This window comes from Saccopteryx leptura, chromosome 6 (assembly GCF_036850995.1).
Source record: "Saccopteryx leptura isolate mSacLep1 chromosome 6, mSacLep1_pri_phased_curated, whole genome shotgun sequence".
Lineage (NCBI taxonomy): Eukaryota > Metazoa > Chordata > Mammalia > Chiroptera > Emballonuridae > Saccopteryx > Saccopteryx leptura.
Window position 1 is genome coordinate 194,480,819 of NC_089508.1, and position 18,273 is coordinate 194,499,091.

The window sequence follows — 18,273 nt, forward strand, 5'->3', positions numbered from 1 at the left end:
GTTCGATTCCCGGCCAGGGCACACAGGAGAGGCGCCCATCTGCTTCTCCACCCCTCCCGCTCTCCTTCCTCTCTGTCTCTCTCTTCCCCTCCCGCAGCCGAGGCTCCATTGGAGCAAAAGATGGCCCGGGCGCTGGGGATGGCTCCTTGGCCTCTGCCCCAGGCGCTAGAGTGGCTCTGGTGGCAACAGAGTGACGCCCCGGATGGGCAGAGCATCGCCCCCTGGTGGGTGTGCCAGGTGGATCCCGGTCGGGCGCATGCGGGAGTCTGTCTGACTCCCTCCCTGTTTCCAGCTTCAGAAAAATACAAAAAAAAAAACAAAACACAGGGCAGCTGTCACGAACACTTCTGAGCCCAGCTTCCTGACAGGCCGTGACGGCAGACGCACCTGCAGACGCACACAGACAGGTGGGGGGCGGCCCGCCAGGTCGGGGTCCGCAGAGCCTGGGGAGCGGTGGGCCCCGGCCACTGCCCTGCCACAGGTCAGGAGACCGGAAAAGCCAGGGGACGGGGGCCTGGGGGGTTCTGTCGCCGTGACCCCTGGGGTCGCCGCCCCAGCCACGAAATGCAGACACCTTCACAGGCAGCTCAACCGGCTGGACGCCCAGTTGTCGGCACGGTTTGTCGTGCTCCGGACTCTTCTAGAAAGAGGAACGCGCATGTGGGTTCAGTGTCCACCGCCTGGGTAGGGCACTGTGCTGTCTGTTTACGTGTGGGGCTTAACTGACCACAAGTGTAACAGGCAGAGACACCCCGCCCCACCCCCCGGGAAAATACCCCCAACAAGCTCTTCACTCTCCTGGGGGCTGAGGGCCGAGCTCCGTTAGGAACAGCTGGACACCACAGGGATTCTCGGCTCGGGCCACCGTCCGATCACGAGGGGCTTCGCAGAGCCGGGGCCGATCTGGGCCGGCGGGAGCCTGCGTTTAGCCGGCGAGGCCTGTATGTCACAACATCCGAGCCGCAGCTCCCGCCCTGACCAGCAGCCCCCGCCCCGAGAGGAAACCGTGGCGGGTTTTCTTCTGTCTCCTACGTGAGGAGAGGACGTCTCTGCTCGGCCTGTCACCCCGGTCGGGCTGCCCTTCGGGTCTTCTGGTGCCGTTTCCTCCGGGAGGGACCTCGGACGTGCTCGGCCACTTCCTTGTGAAGTGACCCCTGGCTGGGTTAGGAAGCCCCAGCCCGGGGCGGTGGTCCCGCCTGCAGCAGCAGGGGTGCCTGCCCGGCGGGTGCTGAGCCAGCGGCTGGCTGGTTGGCCACTGTTCCCAGCTGCACCGGGGGCACCGGAGCTGGGCCCCGAAGCAGAGGGGCGGGTCCTCGCCTGGGGAAGAGGGTTGAGCAGCTGGCTCGGCTGTGTGAGGGCGCCTGGGACACAGGACACGCTGTCTGCTGGTGCTCAGGGAAGGGGGACACGAGGCTGTGAGTGTGGATGGAGTGGCCCAGGGGAGCATGGAGACACCCCTCCTGCCTGCACCTGTCACCCCACTCCGTGTCCTGTCTTCTGCTGACGCGGGGACCCCAGGTCACCAGGGCCAGCTCCTCTGGGTCCTCACGCTGACTGCCAGCTCTCTCCCCTCAGAACTCTCTAGAACAGGGGTCCCCAAACTTTTTACACAGGGGGCCAGTTCACTGTCCCTCAGACCGTTGGAGGGCCGGGCTATAAAAAAACTAATGAACAAATCCCTATGCACACTGCACATATCTTATTTTAAAGTAAAAAAACAAAACGGGAACAAATACAATATTTAAAACAAGTAAATTTAAATCAACAAACTGACCAGTATTTCAATGGGAACTATGCTCCTCTCACTGACCACCAATGAAAGAGGTGCCCCTTCTGGAAGTGAGGCGGGGGCCGGATAAATGGCCTCAGGGGGCTGCATGTGGCCCGCGGGCCGTAGTTTGGGGACCCCTGCTCTAGAACGTGGCGGCTGGGTATTTAGTGTTCACGGCGGCCTCTTAAACGAGACCTCTCTGCGGGTGGAAGCATGCGTGGACCTCAAGCGGGCTCCCAACTCCAGATGCACCCCGGCCGGCGCCCCTCCTTGCCAGGGTGACAGCTGAGGCTCAGCACCCAGAGCTGCTCCCGGTCAGGTGCATGCCTGCTGTGTCCCCGACGGGCCTCGGAGCCCCGGGCCTGGCCTGACCCGCACCCCGCTGAGCGGGCCCTGGAGGGCCAAGCTGCTCCGAGGCGCGAGCCCCAGACCACAGCAGGAAGAAGCGGGACGTCACCAGAGGTGGTGAGTGCTCGGATGTCCCGGCGGGGAGGGGGGTCAGGGGTCCGGGGACAGAGACACAGCAGGCAGCGGGCTCGCCAGCCCTCCTGGCTGTCGGGGTCAGACGGCCGAGGACAGGCAGGAATTGCTGTTACACCTGACCGTGACCTGCGGTGCTGCATGCCTCCTCAGAGCTCCCATCCGTCCTAGAGCATCGCCTTTCCTGTTAGGCTCTACCTGCTAAATTTTTTTTTTAAGCCAGTTTATGAAAAACTTAAGACCAGGCTGGGTGGCTCAATGAATTGCATTGTCCCAGTGCACTAAGGTCACAGGTTCGATCCCTGGCCAGGGAACATACAGAAGCAATCGGTGAGTACGCCACTAAGTGAAACGAGCTGATGCTTCTCTCTCTCTCTCTCTCAGATCAATGGGGGGAAAGTTTTTTTAATGTAAGATAAATTTCTATCGAACCTGTTCAGCTCTAGACTCCGAGAGAGAGTTACCTTTGGAGCCATGATGCAAATTGATTTAAAACCATTCCCGTGTCCTTTCCTTAACTGCGTTCGCAACAACTAAAACAGATGGTGTGTTGGTCCCCACACAGGGCCACCGCCACCCTCTCCAGCACCACGGTGTCCTGAGGTCACCCGTCAGCGCTGTGGCGTGTGGCCTGCCGCGAGGTCACGCCGCTGCACAGGGGGCGCAGCAGACCCTGCAGAAGGGACAGTAGCTTCCGTCACAGATGGCACGAGCCTGGGAAGGTCACGGCAGCACGACACTGCCTGTGATGGCCGGTTTTGAATCCCACATCCAGGTTTATATCGATGTGACGTATCCACAGGGCGTGTCTGGCTGTAGAGGCTGGTTCAGCACGCTTTGTATGTGATTCCTATCGGCTCGCTAACGTTGGCTGTGATGACCTGCCGTGGAGAGGAGCCGGACATCCCGTGTCTAGAATCACGCTGACGGCACAGGCCACCATGCAGACCGACCCCAGCGCACTCCGCGCATCGTCGGCGGGACAGCTGCTTAGTCCTGGTAACAAACCCTCTCATTTCCTGTCAGGCTTCCAGGACTCTGTCCTCGTCCCTCCAGGTTCCCGTCCCACGTCGGGCACGCCCCCCCTGTCCCACGTCGGGCACGCCCCCCCCCCCGTCCCACGTCGGGCGCGCCCCCCCACGTCGTCGGGCACGTCGTCGGGCACGCCACCCCCGTCCCACGTCGGGCGCGCCCCCCCCCCCGTCCCACGTCAGGCACGCCCCCCCCGTCCCACGTCGGGCACGCCCCCCCGTCCCACGTCAGGCACGCCCCCCCGTCCCACGTCGGGCACCCCCTCCCCCCCGTCCCACGTCGGGCACGCCCCCCCTCCCACGTCGGGCACGTCCCCCTCCCCCCCAACCCTGTCCGTGCCGAGGAGGAGAAGGGCAGGGACGTGCGGTGGAGACTTGGAGCTGCACGGAGTTCAGCCTGGATGTCAGAGCCGCGGGCCCGCTCAGCACAGAGGTGCCCAGGTGCGGCTGGGTCTCCGCAGGGCTTCTGGACGTTTAGACGTGCGCGGTGCCGCTCCGGCTGATGGGCAGCTTGTGCCTGCCGCTCGCGGGGCTGGGGTGAGTCGGTGCCATCGAGAGACCCGCTGGGGCACCTGTGGGTACGGGGTCCCGGGCCGGGAGGGGGGTGTGGGGCCCCCGGGCACCCCTCAGCTTCCTGAGGCTTCCCTCCTGCTCTGACCTGACGGGCTGGGCTCGGGACAGACGGGACCGAGGCAGGGCTGGCCCGAGGACTGGAAGCAAGGTGGTAGCTCACTGAGTCGACCTCCACCTCCCACATTCCCACACACACCGGTCCCGTGCCCGCCCGCCGTCCACTGAAAGGGGCCTCTGCAGGGGGAGGCTCACTGTCATCGTCAGGGGGGAAGCGACGCCCCCACCCCGTTCGTCCTCAGGACAGACGGACGGAGCCCCTGTGCGCTCCCGCCTCGGGCACTCGGGTTCCCGTCTGCAAACACGGGGCTCTCTCCTTTCCTCCCCGGACCCCGCGGACCCCAGCGCTCCCCCCCAGGGCCCCGTGGCTCCTGTCAACTGGGGCGAGAGGCCCGTCGCGTGCTGACCCGGGTTCCCCACGGACCAGCTGCAGCGGAGGAGTGACCAGGGTTCCTCTGGCCCAGCTTCCCGGCCACCCGCTTCCCCCGCTCGGACAGCTGCCCCAGCCTGGCCGGCAGAGACACGTCGTTTGAAACCTGCCTCTTCTTTCAGGGTGTGCCGGGAATGGGGAGAAGGAGGCGCCTCTGCTGCCCGGGAGAGGCTGTGGGTGGCTCAGACCCACGAGGCCGCCGGGGGCCTCAGCTCTGCGGTTTCTTGTCCACGTGGCAGGTGGGTGGGCCCATGGCGCTAGGACTGGGCGGGCACGGCTCCCTGAGCACAGGCCACCGCCTAGGAGACCCCCGGACAGGCACGCCGCTGTGGTGAGCGCACAGCGTGGCCCTCAGGGGACAGAGGGGCAAAGAGCCTGGTGCTGCCGGCCAGCCCGGCTCCTTACAGCAAAGTGTTGATGAAAACGCCCAGGGAACAGCCATCTGCGAGACCTCGTGTGGAGCTGGGTTGATGTCGTTGCCGGCTAGTCGGCTGGGAGCCTGGCATCCCTGCAGAGGCGGTGGGGCGTGCTGGACATTGCTGACCCTCCTGGGGGCATTGCTGACCCTCCTCGGGGCATTGCTGACCCTCACAAGGGCCTTGCTGACCCTCCTGGGGGCCTGGCCTTTAGTGGCCGAGGATGCAGGCTGCTGCCTGCAGGCCCTCAGTGAGTGAGCCCTGGAGGTGGGCAGACTGGACAGAACACGTAAGAGCTGTTTCCTGGGAACTGCCCCCCCCCCCTTTTTTTTTTCTTTTTTTGTATTTTTCTGAAGTTAGAAGCGGGGAGGCAGTCAGACAGACTCCCGCATGCGCCTGACCAGGATCCACCTGGCATGCCCACCAGGGGGCAACGCTCTGCCCATCTGGGGCGTTGCTCTGTTGCAACCAGAGCCACTCTAGTGCCTGAGGCAGAGGCCAAGGAGCCATCCCCAGCGCCCGGGCCATCTTTGCTCCAATGGAGCCTCGGCTGCGGGAGGGGAAGAGAGAGACAGAGAGGAAGGAGAGGGGGAGGGTGGAGAAGCAGATGGGCGCTTCTCCTGTGTGCCCTGGCCGGGAATTGAACCCAGGACTCCTGCACGCCAGGCCGACGCTCTACCACTGAGGCAACCGGCCAGGGCCAGGAACTGCCCTTTAAAAGAACCCCTGACCTCTGTACTCAAGAAGCCGAGTTTAGCACTAAGCCTCTGTCACGCCTGCTGTCATCCCCTGCGCGCTGCCAGGCGCGGGTGGCTCCGCAGGCCGCTCCCCCGTGACTGACAAGGCTCGGCCCCCACAGCAAAGCGGGCGGCCTCTCCGGGGTCACTCCACAGCGCTGAGCCCTGCTGGCCTGTCGTCCTGAGAGGCCCAAGTCCGCTCGTTCCTCAGAACCGGGTTCCTCTGTGTGTCTGGTCGTCCTGCAGGGGTCAGGAAGCACCCGGCTCCACTCGAGACCCCGTGGGCCAGACGGGGGAGCCCACAGGCCGCTGGTCAGGTCCACGAGCCTCCTCGGGAAGCCCTGCTCCTCCCGGGATGAGAACACTCCCGCTGGGCCTCGCCCTCTCTATGCAAACCAGGCGGTGGAGCCCCTGCAGCCCAGGCTGTTTACGTTGGCACCTTCGCCCCCAAGTGCTGGCCACCCACCCTGCCACAGGGACCTCCGGGAAGTCTGGGTGAAGGGGCAGCAGCGGCCCGAGCAGCCAGTCTGATCAGGACCAGGCGGAGCCGGACCAGCGGGCTGCCCAGGAACCAGGTGTGGATCCCATCTGGGCGCCTCTTGACTGGCTGCTCAGAACGACCAGACGCCGTCCTCAGACAGACCCGGAACACGGGGCCGAGTCAGAGCGGACTCGGCCTGAACGGCCTGTGGCCGCGGGCCGCACACCCAGCCCCGGTCACGACAGAGGGGCTTCTTCCTGGCAGGCGCTCCGGGAACCGAGGCTGACGACGTCGGGGCTCCCAGGACATCGGAGCCCGCTCAGGGTGCGGACACCCGCAGGGGAGATGCCCATCCTCCCCCGGGGCCGGGTCCAGCAGCTGCCCCGGTCTGCAGCGCGGCGGCTCCTCGTGGCCGTGCGTGGACCCTCTCTCTGCGCGCGTCCCCAGGGCACTGTGGCCCCTGCTTTGAACTCGGTGAGATATAAATCTGGACTCATAGCTGCTTGGCTCAGCCCACGCCTGTTTATTTTTTTTTTCTTTAAGCCCTTTTGGGAATTTCTTTCCTCCCAGATGTCCCATGGGGCCACTGTGAGCAGGAGCACAGCCCACCAGCCCTGCCCCCCAGCTCTGGACCCGTGGGGGCTGGCGGCCCAGCTCTGCTCACGGTCCTGTCCTGCAGGGCTTACATCGGGGTGGGTGCAGGGCGGGCGGGGACTCAGGCTGACTCCCTGTCACTCATCTGACGCCGCCTGTGCGCCCAGGGGAGGAAGAGGGAGAGGGAGAGCGGAGAGGCAGGAAGTCGGGGCTGCGGGCAGGGGGCGTGGCTGCTCAGCCCCGGCGCTCACGCTCCCAGGACACGCTGGTCAGCCAGGCCCACGTCCATCTGTCGGGGGCGGCAGCAGGGGAGGGCGTGGCCCCAGGCGCTCTGAGCCGGTGCCTTCTCCGCCCGTCGGCAAGCTGGGACGGACACCTGTGCCGGGACCCTTAGGAGCTTGAGACAGAAACGGGGCCGAGAAAGTGAGCGTCATCTTTGTACGTTTGCAGAAAATCTGCGTTCCTGAGTTTTTCTTTCCAGAATGCTCCCGCCCCCCCCCCACACACACACCCAGCAGCTCTCTTTCCGTCCCACTGTGTCCACGGCCGTGGGGGGCCTCTGCCCTTCGTGGCACGTCCCTGCCCACTCGGGAGGGCTTTTCTGGGACACGCGCCCCAGTTGGGAGCCAGAGGCCATGGGCACAGACAGGCGTGCCGAGAATGTGGCCCTCACCGCCCCCGCGGCACACGCGTGACCCTCAGGCCCCCTCCCTACGGCCCCAGAGGAGCAGTCACATTAGTTAGTTAATAAGAGTGCACGAGACATTCCCAGGGTGAAAGTGAAAAGGATTTCTTTAAAAATAAAGTCATTTAAACAAGTCACGATGCGACCAGGCGGCTGCTTTTCATTCCCAGGGCCTGCAGGCCTGTCTGTGGGGCGTGGACCTGAGCAACCCCCTCTTCCTCCCTCACTGTCCTTGCCCTGCCCCGTGGGAGCGTGCCTGGGGCCCCCAGAAAACCGGTCAGCTCAGGCTCTTGGTCAGAAAGCGGTCGTGGCCACATAAAATCGTAAGCCAAGTTTTAAACGAGAAAAGGGACCACACTCACTCGGAGAGCCCGACGGCCTTACCTTGGTCCAGCGGTCAGCGTTTCTACAGAAGACAGAAAGACACCGGAAAACGGGTCCAGCCAGGTAGCGGGGGCCGTGGCCGGTGCCCACCCTGGACTCTGAGGGGGCAGCTTGTTCCGCGTGTCTCCCCGTCTCCCCTGGGCCGGCCAACCTCACCGTCCTCCCGCGAGCCTGGCGGCCTCTGGGAACTGCCCTTCCCGAGTGCAGTGGACGCGGCACGGTCGGAATCCCGCCTGCGGAGGCCAACGCCACGCCGCGAGGAAGCCCCGGCCACGAGACAGCCATCCTGCCCACATCGCGGGCTCCTGAGCTAAAGAGCGTGCGGGGTTGTAAGCGCCCCGGACTGGGGGTGGTCTGCGGCCCTGGTGGACCCCGGCCATGACCTCCCCCCAGCCTGTCTCTGCAGAGCCCACTCGCCATCTCGTCCCCCCCCCCCCCGGGAGTTACCTCGGGCCCCTGGGCTGCCTCTGTGACAGAGTGACAGACGAGCACCAGGCACCAGAGAGCGAGCTGCGTGTCTGCTTCCTCCCGCGGGGACGGGACCCAGGCTCCTCCTGCCTGGTGTTGCCCCGGAAGCTTCAGGTCGCCGTGCTCAGGGGGGCCCCTCCTCCTCCTCCTCCTAGGTATTCTGTACTGTTTTTCTTAGAAGCCGCCCCCCCCCCCCCAGACGGTGTGAGCGACCCGCCAGACGCGGGCGCTGCCGCTTTGCAGATGGGAGAAACAGCTGTGACCCGCTCGTCACGCCCCGGGAACCGGCGTCTCTGCGGGGCTCCCCCAGGGCGGGCCGGGGCGCTGGACGAGGAAGATCGTCGAACATGCGTGCTCAGAACGGCGTCGGGTAACGGAGGCAGAGCTGAGGGGGCAGGGGAGGTAGGGTCGTGCCGCCACTGCTGAGGACGACAGACGGGTGGTGGGGGGTCTCAGGGACCAGGCCCCCGTGTCAGACACCATCCTCTCCTGTGGTATCGTCACAGGACACGCTGCAGCGGGGGGTGGCCGTCTAGATGGTCATGGACACGTCCACATAGAGCCCCTAAGGACCAGAATGTTGGCTCCGCAGACAGCCGCCCTTTCGGGGGGGGGGGGGGGCTGTAGACAGAAGCCAAGCCCCTGGGTTCCCTCCGAGGGAGACGCGCTGGCAGTGGCAAGGCCCACGTCACCCCCACTGTGGCTACTCGAGGGGCCCATAGGTCCAGAGATGCCCACCACCCACGGTGGAGGCCAGGCTGGGACCAGGGCCGCCCTGCAGGGCCGGGTGGGGCCTGGGAGCGCGCGGCTGGTAGGACACCGGGCTTGAAGAGCCGCTGAAGAGGGATGTCCTCCTGACCCCTGGGGCCCTGGGCAGGGCCAGGCACTGCTGTCCTAGGGAGGACACTGGACAGGATACACCGCTGGGCTAATTGTCCTCCGCCTTTCCGTGACAGGGAGCAGAGGCCGGCCTGGACAGCCTGCGTGCAGACAGCCTCTTCCTCAGGGAGGACAGCTTGTCCCCCAGCGCCTTGCGCAGCCCCGCGCCATCTCTGCCGCAGGCCGGGTCCCGCCGGGGAGCCGGGAGCCTCCCCGTGAACATCTCCCACCGCGCCAGGGCGTCCACGGCTCCGTCCAGCCGTGCCAGCTCCTCCTCGGTCACCTCCCTCTCCAGCGCCTGGATGCACATGGCCAGCCACCGGCCGTGCTCCGTGACGGCCTCCCCCGGGGCTGCGGGCAGCAGCGGGCCCTCCGGGGCAGCTGGGGAGCCCAGCCCGTCCTCAGACTCCAGCTCGGCCAGGGCGGGGACCCACACGTCGGGGGTGAGCGGCTCCGACAGGCTGATGCTGGGCTCCGAGTCGGTCTCGCAGCCCAGGCCGGAGTCCGCGCTGCGGGGCAGGGTGTCCTCCAGCTCCGACGGCTCCCCCGCCTCCCGGCCGGGCCATGTCCCAGCCACGGCTTGCGTCCAGGCGTAGAGCCTCTGGGAGGGAGAGACACAGGCGGCTTTCTGTCAGGTCACCTACCAGCCACGGGGCCCACGTCCCCAGCCCCACGTGCTCTGGCCCCTGACCCCTGTCCCCAGCCGCCCAGGGCACACGGCAGGCCAGTGCTGCAGAGCGGACACTGTGACTCGCCGAGTCCGCTGTGCAGGCCCGGTCACAACTCACTGCTGAAGCACAGAGCTGACAGTGCCGTCGTGAATCACAGAGAAAGCACAAGGGAACGAAGACTCAACCTCTCATCGCGTCCTGTGTTCTTGCCACATTGACCCCGGCACCTGCCCCGTCTGTGCCCCCCTCGGCCCTCGGGGACAGCGGGCGCACTGTGGAAACGGGTGGACTCCGGGAGCCGAGGCTTTTGCAGCTAAGAACAGACAGCAGAGACCTTTCCCGGCCGGGCCCGTGTCACCGCTGCATCACCTACGGGAGTCCTCGGGGGCTGTCCCCAGGGCCACCAGGCCAGAACTGAGGGCCAGGACCACCCAGGGATCCAGGGACCATGGGGGTAGCTTCCCTCCTCCGAGGGCACGGCTGTCGTGGCCGCCCTGTCCCCACTCGGGGCTGGAGCCCCCTTCCTCCACTGAGCCCCAGAGTCACACGGATGACACCCGGGGAGAAAGGGCCTGACACTTCAGGGGGCTGGTTCTCTGGTGGTAAGAAGGCACCAGGGCCCTGGCCAGTTGGCTCAGTGGTAGAGCATCAGCCTGGCATGCAGGAGTCCCAGGTTCGATTCCCGGCCAGGGCACACAGGAGAAGCGCCCATCTGCTTCTCCACCCCTCCCCCTCTCCTTCCTCTCTGTCTCTCTCTTCCCCTCCCGCAGCCGAGGCTCCATTGGAGCAAAGATGGCCCGGGCGCTGGGGATGGCTCTGTGGCCTCTGCCTCAGGCGCTAGAGTGGCTCTGGTCGCGACAGAGCGACGCCCCAGAGGGACAGAGCATCACCCCCTGGTGGGCATGCCGGGTGGATCCCGGTCGGGCGCATGCGGGAGTCTGTCTGACTGCCTCCCCGTTTCCAACTTCAGAAAAAGGAAAAAAAAAAAAAAAGAAGGCACCAGGGACTTCACCAGGTTCATGAGAGACAGTGGACAGGCCCGAGGAAGGACGTCACCGAGCGCCCAGCCCCCTCTGCGGGCCAAGCAGGCCTCCCTTCACTGCACACGCACCACGGGAATTCGACGCTGCTTCCCTGTGACCCCACCTGTGACAGCAGCCAGCCTGGGGGGACACTGAGGACCTCTGTGAGCCACCCCGGGGGCCCTTTCCAACAGGGCAGGCCGCTTGCTCCCCGCTCCTTGTCTCATCGACCACGGAGCTGGGCAGAGAGGCGGCCTGGGGCCTGAGGTGCCCACCCCCCCTAGTTCAGGGGGCCTCCAGGTGGGGTCCCCAACCAAGCAGCCTCTCCCGGGAGCCTAAGCCAGTCAGGGACCCCCAAGTCCGAGAGCCCCATGCCTGAGTTCAGCAGCCAGGCCGTCCACGAAACCTGGACTGTCCCCAAACCACGCGCTTGGTGACCCAGGCTGCCTTCCCTGGACCTCAAACAGCGGGACTCACTCAGAGCTGCTGGTGGCTTCAAACCTTTGGTTTTAAAATGAAGCCAATGCACTTTGGTGGAAAGGCTTTTATTGCCTTTTGTTTAGGTGAAAACTTTATTTAAACTCCGTGTTTTCATCCTGAGGTGGACCAAAATAAAAAACACCATGTGCCTCTGAACTCAAGTCAAGTTTTTGAGTTTTTGAACAAATCCTCCCCCAAAATATGAGATCCGCCTGCAGTACCTCGAGTCGCCAGCAGAGGGAAGCACAGCCACGCAGGCTCATTAGGCACCTTGTGCCTCCTCCTAGGCCAGGGGTCAGGAACCTCTTTGGCTGAGAGAGCCGTGAACGCCACATATTTTAAAATGTAATTCCGTGAGAGCCATACAACGGCCCGTGTACATTACGCATTATCCAATAAAAACTTGGTGTTGTCCCAGAGGACAGCTGTGATTGGCTCCAGCCACCCACAACCGTGAACATGAGCGGTAGGAAATGGATTGTTTCATACATGAGAATGTTTTATATTTTTAACATTATTTTTATTAAAGATTTGTCTGCGAGCCACAGGTTCCCGACCCCTGTTCTAGGCTCAGGACTCCACGTCCTGCCCACGAGATCCGTGAGAACCCCTCCGCCTGGGGCTCTGCACCCCCCGCCCCCCCCCCTGGACACCGCGCCTCCGTTCCCACCGGAAGCGTGGCTCACCTTGTACCTCTCCAGGAGCCGGAAGCCCAGGAGGTGCTGCAGCTTCCGCAGGCAGATGGGGCAGAGGTCCGGGGGCCGCCGCAGGGCCTCGTCCAGGCTGAGCGCCCCCTGCAGGACACAGCGCAGCCAGCGGCAGCTCCCCAGGCCCAGGAGGCGGCAGAGCTCGTGGCATGTGACCTGAGGGGAGGCCCACCCCTGTCCTTGCAGCCCTGACCTCTACCCTCGCCCAGCGCAGCCTCGGGACACCCAGGCAGCCCCACCGGGACCCTGAACCCCCTGGGTGAGGCCAGGTGGCCTGGACGTGGTCGGAGTGTCCCCTCCAGCCCCCGCCCCGACCACACAGGCCACACAGCTGCAGGGAGGAAGGTGGCGGGCGTGGTCGGTCTGGAGGCTGCCTTATTGCGAGGACTGGACAGTGTCACTGGCTGGACACGGGGGGCTCTGCGCCGTTCCCTTGGGTCTGTCTGATCCCCTGTCCTTAGCGAGCAGCTTCCCGGACGGAGCTCCCGGCACCAGCCCCGCCTTCCCAGCCCCCCCACCCACCCACCCACCCACCTTGCAGCACTGGACCATCCCCAGGGCACTGAAGCACATGGCCTGGCCTGCGGTCCGCAGGGCCGTCTCGGGGTCATCCGCCTGGGCTGGGGCCGGGGCTCTGGACGCCCCCTGCAGTAGGTCCCCCGAAAACCGGGCAAAGCTGCAGACACCCACGTCTGGGGGGGAAGGCAGAGAGAGCGGCTCCAGGGGCGGCCTGGCCCGGGTGGGGGTGGGGGTGGGGGTGGGGGTGGGGGTGGGGGCGGGGGCGCAGGCGGGAGCGGGGGCGCGGGCGGGGGTGGCCTGGCCTGGCCGGGGTGGGGGTGGGGTGGGGTGGGGGCGGGGGCGGGCTGGCCGGGGTGGGGGCGGGGGCGGGGGCGGGCTGGCCGGGGTGGGGGTGGGGGTGCACACACCGGTCCTGCAGGCCCAGCCCTGCCGGCGTGTCCCCGTGACGTGGGCCTGAGGGCCCAGGACCGGGGCTGCCAGCAAGCACCCACGCCGTCTCCCAGGGCGGGGTTCTCGCGTGGCAGCCGGGAGGGACCCACTCACCGTGCCCGGGCAGGAACGCACCGAAGGTGAAACTCCAGGCCTCGCAGGGGTACAGGTCCGACAGCGTCAGGCCCAGCACGCACAGCGCGTCACGCGGCTTGCTGTTCTTCAGGAAGGACAGGATGCCGTCTGGGGTGGGGGCAGGGGGCAGGGGGTAAGGGGGGACTTGAGGAGGCCCCAGACCCAAGGCAGACAAACCTGGCCCCCCCTCTTCCTCTGCCTCCGACCAGCCCTTCCCAACGTCAGACACAAGCTAGCGAGGGACGCTCTGCAAGAAACCGTTAGACTGAGACTCCCAGCAATTGGGCTGCACCGTGTGGCACGGGGTCCACAGGCCGGGATCACACGGGCAAGATCACACAGCCCGGGTCACAGGGACAAGGAACGCCTCAGGCCTCCCTTTCCTGAACTGTCAGCACAGCCGGGTTGGACATGGTCCCTGGTCCAAGATGCCCAGAGACCTGAGTCGGGACACCTGGAAGGCCATGGCACAACGAGACTGGTGTTCAGAGGGACTGTGTCACTGCCGCCAGGGCGGGATGGCCCCAGAGACGCCCCCATCCTGTTACTCCCCGTGAATGTGCTCCCTCACGTGGCGGAGGGAGGGGACTTGGCCGAGGTGATGAAATTCAAGGCCGTTCCGGACCGTCAAGTGGACCCAACCAAGACGGTCCTTGTAAGGGGTCAGAGGTGCCACCAATGTGCAGACGGAAGCTGGGCCCAGGCAGGCAGGTGGCCTTGTGGAGCTGGGGACATGGACCACGTGTGGCACGGAGGAGCTGGGGGACGTAGGCTGGGGGCTGAGGGTAGGGGATCAGCCACTGCCCCCTGGACCCACCCAGGCCCTCGGGGATGGGGCAGGGTTGTGCCCAGAGACCAGGACAGGTCTCAGAGGAAAAGAACAGGCCACCACCAGGTGGCACCCGCCCCAGCCAGGAGATCCCTGCCGACCCTAAAAACAATGCCAGCTGCCCCCTGACAGCACATGAGGACATTTAGGCCGGTCCTCCCGCTGAAGGATCACCAGGCGACCGTGTAAACCGCAGAACAGCTTCTTACAACGTGGGAGACTGGCAGCTGGTACAGGGGACATGAAGGAGGTCCCGGGGCCTGAACCCCATCTGGTCACGGGGGTGCCACCACGCACCCAGCAGGATGCACAGGACCGCTAATGCTCCAAAAGAAAACTGTTTCCAGGTGTCAGTCATGGTCAATAAATATGACTTTTAAAACACCAGATACCGCCCTGACCGGTGGGCTCAGTGGTAGAGCATCAGCCCGCCGTGTGGAAGTCCCGGGTTCGATTCCCGGCCAGTGCACACAGGAGAAGCGCCCATCTGCTTCTCCACCCCTCCCCCTCTCCTTCCTCTCTGTCTCTCTCTTCCCCTCCCGCAGCCGAGGCTCCACTGGAGCAAAGATGGCCCGGGCGCTAAGGATGGCCTCATGGCCTCCGCCTCAGGCGCTAGAATGGCTCTGGCCACAGCAGAGCAACGCTCCAGATGGGAAGAGCATCACCCCCTGGTGGTTATGCCGGTGGATCCCAGTCGGGCACATGCGGGAGTCTGTCTGACTGCCTCCCCGCTTCTAACTTCGGAAAAATACAAAAAAAAAAAACAAACAAAAAACAACACCAGATACCAGATAAAACGAATCAGGGAAGATTTGAGCTAGAAGGGGTGGGGCTGAGCTGTTTCTGAGATGGGGGAGGTGGATGGTGACCCCAATATAGGGCCATACCCTGGGGGTCATCATGGTGACCCAAAAAAGCATCCCATCGTTGTCCCGGTCAGCACCCTTAGGTGCCTCTGGAGGGAAAATTAAACGCTCTCTGGAGGAGCACTTCTCCCCAGCGCCCGACAACAAGATGCCCGGCTCACGTCCCAGAAACGAGACACACACGACACAGCGAGACTGCGGACAAGGGACATTCGCCAGGACCCAGATGGCCAGCCACGCGGTGCCCTGGACAGGAACCCCACGACGCGGATTGGACCATCCAGCAGCGACGCCCGGGGGCGCCCAGTCTGAGCGCGGGCATCTGAGCGGGGAACTGGGGACCGTGGAAAAGGGACTCCACTCATTGGAGGGAGAATCCACCGGAAGCCAGAGAACTGAGGAGCGAGATGACGGAGGGCAGGACCTCGACACGTGAGGACGAGGGCATCGCAGGTTCGGCGAGAGAGAGAGAGAGAGAGAGAGAGAGAGCGCGCGCGCGAATGGAACGGGAAAGGGGAGAGGAGGGAGGACGCAGCGTCCACGGGAGTCCGGAGTGGGGGGGCGCGGATGGCGCGTCAGTCCACACGTACCGCCCGGCCCATTCTGGGACCTCCTTTCCCCAGCTTGGCGAGCCTTCCTGTTTCCCAGCAAGCACCGGGCCAGGTGGTCCAGTCTGCAGACGCTCCCGGGGCTGGTGCTCGTCCGAGTCCCCCTCGGACGGCCGGGAAGTAGGTGTTTCCCACCTGACAAGGGGGCCGGGGAGAGGTCCCTGCCCTCTTGGGGCTCCTCCTGTTGTTGGCCTTCAGGAAGGGCCTATCCGCTCAGGGGCGGAGGCCTCGCGCGGCCACACTCACTCACCCGTGTGGAGCTGCAGCCCGTCCGAGTCCCAGCGGGGGCGCGAGGTGCAGTGGATGGTCGCTGCGGCCACCGAGGGCAGGCACCGGACCTGCAGGCCCAGGAAGAAGGCCTCCGCCCAGCTCCGCAGGGAGTCCAGTAGGGCACCAGCCACCGGGCCCTCGCTGCCGCCTGGGGCAGAGCAGTACCGTCAGCCCCGCCCGCCTGCCGCTGGGCCCCCAGGGTCCCCACCCGCACTGGCCATGGACCTGCCTTCACAGAGCAGAGCCAGGCAGAAAGGAGACATTATGCAAATTATTCTTTTTAAGTGAGAGAGAGACAGAGACAGACAGGAAGGGAGAGAGATGAGAAGCATCTACTCATAGTTGTGTCGCTTTAGTTGTTCATTGATTGCTTCTTATACGTGCCTTGACTGGGGGGCTCTAGCCGAGGTGGTGACCCCTTGCTCAAGCCAGCGACCTTTGGGCTCAAGCCAGCGACTGTGGGGTCATATCTATGATCTCATGCTCAAGCCGGCGACCTTGGGGTTTCGAACCTGGGACCTCAGCACCCTGGGTCAACATTATCCATGGTACCACTGCCTGGTCAGGCTGTGCACATCATTTTTAAAAGGGCCAAGAAAAGAGAGGAAAATGAAAGAAAGTGATCACAACCACGGTGTGAGAGGCGGGAGCTAGAGAGAGGGGTGGGGCCAGGCATGCAGGCCAGAGTCCCCGTGGCTGCCCCCGCAGGACGGATGCACCGAGGTTAGACCATTAGAGACCCTGCGGGGGGTTCATCCTGCAAGGAGCCAGCCCGGCAGGAGCAGGGAGAGGGACGCAGGGAGGGTGCAAGGTGAGGCCACACGGGTGGGCACAGGTGGGCAAGGCCAACCTAGGGCAGCCGGGAGCCAGGGGAGGGTGTAAAAACCCAGGCCGCGTTTTAGGAGGACGGAGGACACGGACCCAGGGTGCACGCCGCCGGGAGACCTGTGAGCGAGAGGCCATGACCCTGGGCCGCCCCGGACCTGAGCCAGGACCTGCATGTTAACAAGCTGAGCCGCTAGCGGGGGAGGAGGAGCCCGGATGGTTGGGAGCCGTCTGGAGGCAGGCATGCCGGCTGAGAGGGCGGAGTTGCCGTGAGTGGTGGGGACGGCCTGTGGGCGGAGTTGCCGTGGGTGATGGGGGCGGCCTGTGGGCGGAGTTGCCGTGGGTGATGGGGACGGCCTGTGGGCGGAGTTGCCGTGGGTGATGGGGGCGGCCTGTGGGCGGAGTTGCCGTGGGTGATGGGGGCGGCCTGTGGGCGGAGTTGCCGTGGGTGATGGGGGCGGCCTGTGGGCGGAGTTGCCGTGAGTGGTGGGGACGGCCTGTGGGCGGAGTTGCCGTGAGTGGTGGGGACGGCCTGTGGGCGGAGTTGCCCTGGGTGATGGGGGCGGCCTGTGGGCGGAGTTGCCCTGGGTGATGGGGGCGGCCTGTGGGCGGAGCTGCCGTGGGTGATGGGGACGGCCTGTGGGCGGAGTTGCCCTGGGTGATGGGGATGGCCTGTGGGCGGTACCCGGCGGGAAGCCTGCAGGGGGCAAAGCCAGCCTTGCCCTGCTCCGGTCAGACACGCTGAGCGCCTCTCAGCTCAGCTCTCCAAAGCTGGGACCCCACCTTCCCGCGTGCCCCTCTGCCAGACTGGGCCACCTGCCCCTGGCACGCAGAAAGGCCCAAAGCTGGGGCTTCTGAACACCGTCAGAGCGGAGAGCCCTGCCCCCCAGTCGAAGCCCACCAGCACCACCCCCCGCATTTCAGATCCTGCCCGGGGTCCTGGCCCAGACACCCCACTTTGGCTCGATTCAGGCCCCCGTCCCCACAGCGGGGTCCTGATGGCTTCAGGACCTACCCTACAGCTCTTTACCTCTTGCTGGCCCTGCGGGGTACCCCCCCCCCCCAGCCCTCTGGGAAGCAGGGTCCACACCCCCCACCCCACGGTCCTGCCCTGGCTGGTACCGATCGGCTGCAGGTAGATGTGCTTCCGGGCTGGCGCCTGCCTGGCGGTCCGCAGGGCGACCTGGAAGGTCTCGAAGTCTTCAGGGGCCTCGGGGCGGCTGAGGAGCCAGTCGAAGGCCGTGCAGATGAGCGGGGCGCTGAAGAGGGTCCTCCGGGGGTTGTAGGCCTCGGCCAGGAAGAACCTCTCGGCCGGCGAGAAGGTGGACGCGTAGAGCTGCCGCAGGGCCGGGTCGGTGGACACCAGCGCGTCCTTCAGGGCCCGTGGCCCGAGGCTGAACTCCTGGGCCGGCCGGCACTGCAGCATGGTGGTCCTGGCGCTCGGGGGGCCCCTGCTGCTGCCCGTGCACCCCCAGGGGACGAGGCTGGCCACGATCTCTTCTAGAACCTTCCTTCCTGCAGGCTGATCGGAGCGGCCGTGGAGGGCTCCCTTCGGATGGGCGTGGGGGCCCGGCTCTGGCCTGGGGTCCGGCCTCCTCAGCAACAGCGAGGGGGAATCCAGACACCTGCTGGCCCGTCGGTGTCCTGTGGGGGAACGTGGACGGCTGAGTACATGCGCCTGTTCTTCTTCGGGGGGGGGGGGAGGCTCGTGAGGGTCCAGGGCCCCCCAGGACGCCGCACTTGCACCCAGCAGGGAGAGCACCCCACCTTTGTGCCGAGCCCTGCTGAGGCTGAGGCACCCAGCCCCTGGAGGAAGCTCTCCCGGCAGGGGCCAGCACCCTCCCCGGGCCCACGTGGCCAGGCTAGGCGGACGTGGGAAGGAGGACGGCCCCCTCGCGGTGCCCAGGCCCAGACGCCTCCGCCGCA

At 65.4% G+C, this 18,273-nt stretch overlaps 1 protein-coding gene across 1 annotated transcript; it reads right to left on the minus strand.

The window, feature by feature from the left end:
• Window positions 1-9,035: 9,035 nt before the first annotated feature.
• On the minus strand, window positions 9,036-17,859 carry AMZ1 (archaelysin family metallopeptidase 1). Its single transcript, XM_066342968.1, has 6 exons — window positions 17,470-17,859; window positions 15,503-15,670; window positions 12,929-13,057; window positions 12,401-12,558; window positions 11,846-12,022; window positions 9,036-9,587 (listed from the first exon to the last, which is right to left on the minus strand). Exons 1-6 carry the CDS (start codon window positions 17,771-17,773, stop codon window positions 9,036-9,038), a joined length of 1,488 nt encoding a protein of 495 aa, XP_066199065.1. The 5' UTR covers window positions 17,774-17,859.
• Between the last annotated feature and the right edge of the window lie 414 nt (window positions 17,860-18,273).

What these genes read in the sequence shown, in the direction of transcription:
- AMZ1 (XM_066342968.1), bottom strand. Translation starts at nt 17,773, where the DNA reads ATGCTGCAGTGCCGGCCGGCCCAGGAGTTCAGCCTCGGGCCACGGGCC. An exon ending in CATCTACCTGCAGCCGATCG is followed by an intron (nt 15,671 to 17,469) that starts GTACCAGCCAGG and finishes GCTCTGCCCCAG; the next exon opens with GCGGCAGCGAGGGCCCGGTG. An exon ending in TGCGTTCCTGCCCGGGCACG is followed by an intron (nt 12,559 to 12,928) that starts GTGAGTGGGTCC and finishes CTTCCCCCCCAG; the next exon opens with ACGTGGGTGTCTGCAGCTTT.